Source organism: Sorex fumeus, unplaced genomic scaffold (genome assembly GCF_029834395.1).
Source record: "Sorex fumeus unplaced genomic scaffold, SorFum_2.1 ptg000054l, whole genome shotgun sequence".
Taxonomy (NCBI): Eukaryota; Metazoa; Chordata; class Mammalia; order Eulipotyphla; family Soricidae; genus Sorex; species Sorex fumeus.
In genome coordinates this window covers 7,003,208-7,005,938 of record NW_026606111.1, presented here as the reverse complement: position 1 = coordinate 7,005,938, position 2,731 = coordinate 7,003,208, and the positions used below count along the sequence as shown (strand labels likewise).

General features: G+C 47.2%; 1 protein-coding gene across 1 annotated transcript; it reads left to right on the top strand.

Annotated features, from left to right (window-relative positions):
- The first annotated feature begins 692 nt into the window (after positions 1 to 692).
- On the top strand, positions 693 to 2,494 carry LYRM2 (LYR motif containing 2). Its single transcript, XM_056125351.1, has 3 exons — positions 693 to 770; positions 1,323 to 1,463; positions 2,238 to 2,494. Exons 1-3 carry the CDS (start codon positions 726 to 728, stop codon positions 2,316 to 2,318), a joined length of 267 nt encoding a protein of 88 aa, XP_055981326.1. The 5' UTR covers positions 693 to 725; the 3' UTR covers positions 2,319 to 2,494.
- The last annotated feature ends 237 nt before the right edge of the window (positions 2,495 to 2,731 follow it).

Genomic DNA, 2,731 nt, shown 5'->3' with positions numbered 1-2,731 from the left:
TGTAATGGTGGTGGGTTTGGTGTTAGAATATTGAATGTAATAAATTATTGTGACCATCCTTATAAATCCGAGTAGGCTCGGAGATCTCGGCCCCGGAACCCACGTGGCTTTGTCCCTACTCGGATTGGAGTCGAGCATCCTCCACCCAGATCCTCCAAATTCCAGTAGGCGGGGGTCACACCCATCAACTGGCCCCCTGGCGCCGTGTAATCCCATCAGCGGCCAAGACTCTGAGACTATAAAAACCAGCTCCCGGAACCGGGAATGCGGCCGCGGGACATCTTATTATGACATCTCATTCCTACTTTGACAAACTGGCAGGCTACCGAATATAGCCTGCCCACACGGCAGAGTCTGGCAAACTCCCCGTGGCGTACCCAATATGCCAAATACCAGTAACAATGATGGGTCTCATTCTCCAAAGAGCCTTGAATATAACCTCAGGGCCAGGATGAAGGAGACGTTACTGGGGCCTGCTCGAGGCAATCGACGAATAACAGGATGATTTGTGATCCTTATAAAAATAAAAAATTTAAAAATAACAATTAAAAATAATAGTAATAAAAGAAAGCAAGCCTGGACCACAGCTACCGTAAGACTAGGACCCAAGACAGAGCCCAACTTCCAGCCCTCTCCCAGGTAACCGGCTTAGGCCCGCCTCCCAGCTGCTGTCCACTTCCGTTCCTGCGCACTGCGGCGCCAGAAGCCGGTGGAGCTTGGAAGACATGGCTGCCTCTCGTTTGCCCCCCGCGACGCTAACGCTAAAACAGGTACCGGCTCTCCCCCGAGGTCTTCTCGGGCAGCTTTCCGACGGGCTCTTCCCAGTCCTCCACGCCGACCTCCATCCAGTCTATAGAACGAGGCCTGGAGGCCCCCCGCGCGCGCTCCTCCCGTGATTGGTCCGGGCTTGGGGGCGGGACTTCCGAGGGGGCGGGGCGCGCGGTGTGGGAGGTGCATTCCCGTTCTTGGATTCTGGGCCACGGTGGAGGCTGCAGCTGTGCTGCCGTGTGCCAAGCAGTGAAGGTCGCTCCAATAACTGCGTTAATTGAGTAGTTGTCAGCCAACTCCTGATTTTAATCAGTAAATTAGGTTGGACGGAGGACCGCTAGGAAATTAGGGTTGACAGAGCACTAAGTAAAAAGCAGCCCAAAGAAACACATTGCCGTTTTCTTAGATGAGTTAAAACGTGATTTTTTTTTTCTTTGCTCATTTCAAAAAGGAAGTCCACAGAATGGAGTCCTAGTTACTTTTCGGTTGCTAAAGTGCCCTTTAGATCCGTTGGTCGTCCATGTATAAGGATCGTTTCTCCTTTCCCCGCACAGTTTATGAGAAGGCAGCAAGTTCTCCTCCTCTACAGACGGATTTTGCAAGCAATTCGGCAAGTTCCAAATGATTCTGATCGCAAATACTTGAAGGAATGGGCAAGGGAAGAATTCAAAAGAAACAAAAATGCCACTGAGGAGGTGAGAACCATCAGGGTACAGACAGGCCTAACCCATTTGTATTGGTGCGTTGGAGGCGGGGGGAAGGGGGGGAGGACCAGAGGGATATCCGTTCAGTGGGTTGGATGTTTGACTTGCACTTGGCCGACCTGGGTTCCATCACAAGTATCCCATTTGGTTCCCCCTAGCTCATCAGGAGTAATTCCAGAGAACCTCTGGGTGTGGCCCCAAAGGGAAAAAAAAGTTTAGTAGACATATTGGAACATAAGGTGTCATTGAGATGCTCCAGTATCTTTTTTGTTGTTGTTTGGTTTTTGGACCACACCTGACTGTGCTCAGGGTTTACACCTAGCTCTGCTCTCAGGGATCACTCCTGACAAGCTTGAGGTCAGGGAACCATATGGGATGTTGGATACAACTCGGACAGGCCTTGTGCAAGGCAGGCGCCCTACCCTCTGTACCCCAGGATGCTGGCATATCTTGATCACTGCAATGTTTACAGACTTTTCAATCATTTAAATGATATTTTAAGCATGCCATCTTTGGGGCTAGAGAGAAAGTTACAGTGTTTGCCTTGGGGTTGGATCTGCAGCATGCCATATATCCTCTCCCCCCAGTCCTGCCAGGAGTGAATCCTGAGGGGCCAAAAAACAAAAGTATGCCAGATATAGTGTACCCCTCTTACCAGATCTTTAATTTTTCCAATATGCAATTCTTATTCTCACTTTTTTTTCTTGATTTTAAAATTGTTTAAGCAGATAAAAAATAGTAACTAAATTTCACTTTGTTTTCTAGGATACCATCCGGATGATGATAACTCAAGGCAATATGCAGCTCAAGGAGTTAGAGAAAACACTTGCTTTAGCAAATTCCTAGCTATAGCAGCACTATTCTCCATGTGGGATCAGCCCAAAGTCAAGTCAGACTGTTTGTGTGCATATAACACTTGGCAGAGTATCAGAAGATGGAGCATGTCAGACCAGACAGAGCAAAGAAAAGTGCAGCAGGATATTTGCATTCTCACTGAAAAATATACTCTGTACTTTGAAAGTGTTTTTGGATGTGGTCAGCAGTTTTTGTAAGAAGCAAAAACCAGCACAGCAGATGGTTAATTCGCACATAAAATGATGGTCTACAACATTAACTATCAGGAAAATGCAAATTAGAACCACAGTGATATCCAACTACACATCTACTGGAATGGCTATAATTTAAAAAAGGGAGAGAGTAACAAATGTTGATTAAAATGTGGAGAAATGGAACCCTCAGATGTTGCTGGTGAGAATATA

Excerpts from the sequence above, each read along its gene's own strand:
- LYRM2 (XM_056125351.1), top strand. The coding sequence starts at position 726 with ATGGCTGCCTCTCGTTTGCCCCCCGCGACGCTAACGCTAAAACAG. Across the intron at positions 771-1,322 it reads CGACGCTAACGCTAAAACAG|TTTATGAGAAGGCAGCAAGT; the intron begins GTACCGGCTCTC and ends TTCCCCGCACAG. Across the intron at positions 1,464-2,237 it reads ACAAAAATGCCACTGAGGAG|GATACCATCCGGATGATGAT; the intron begins GTGAGAACCATC and ends TTTGTTTTCTAG.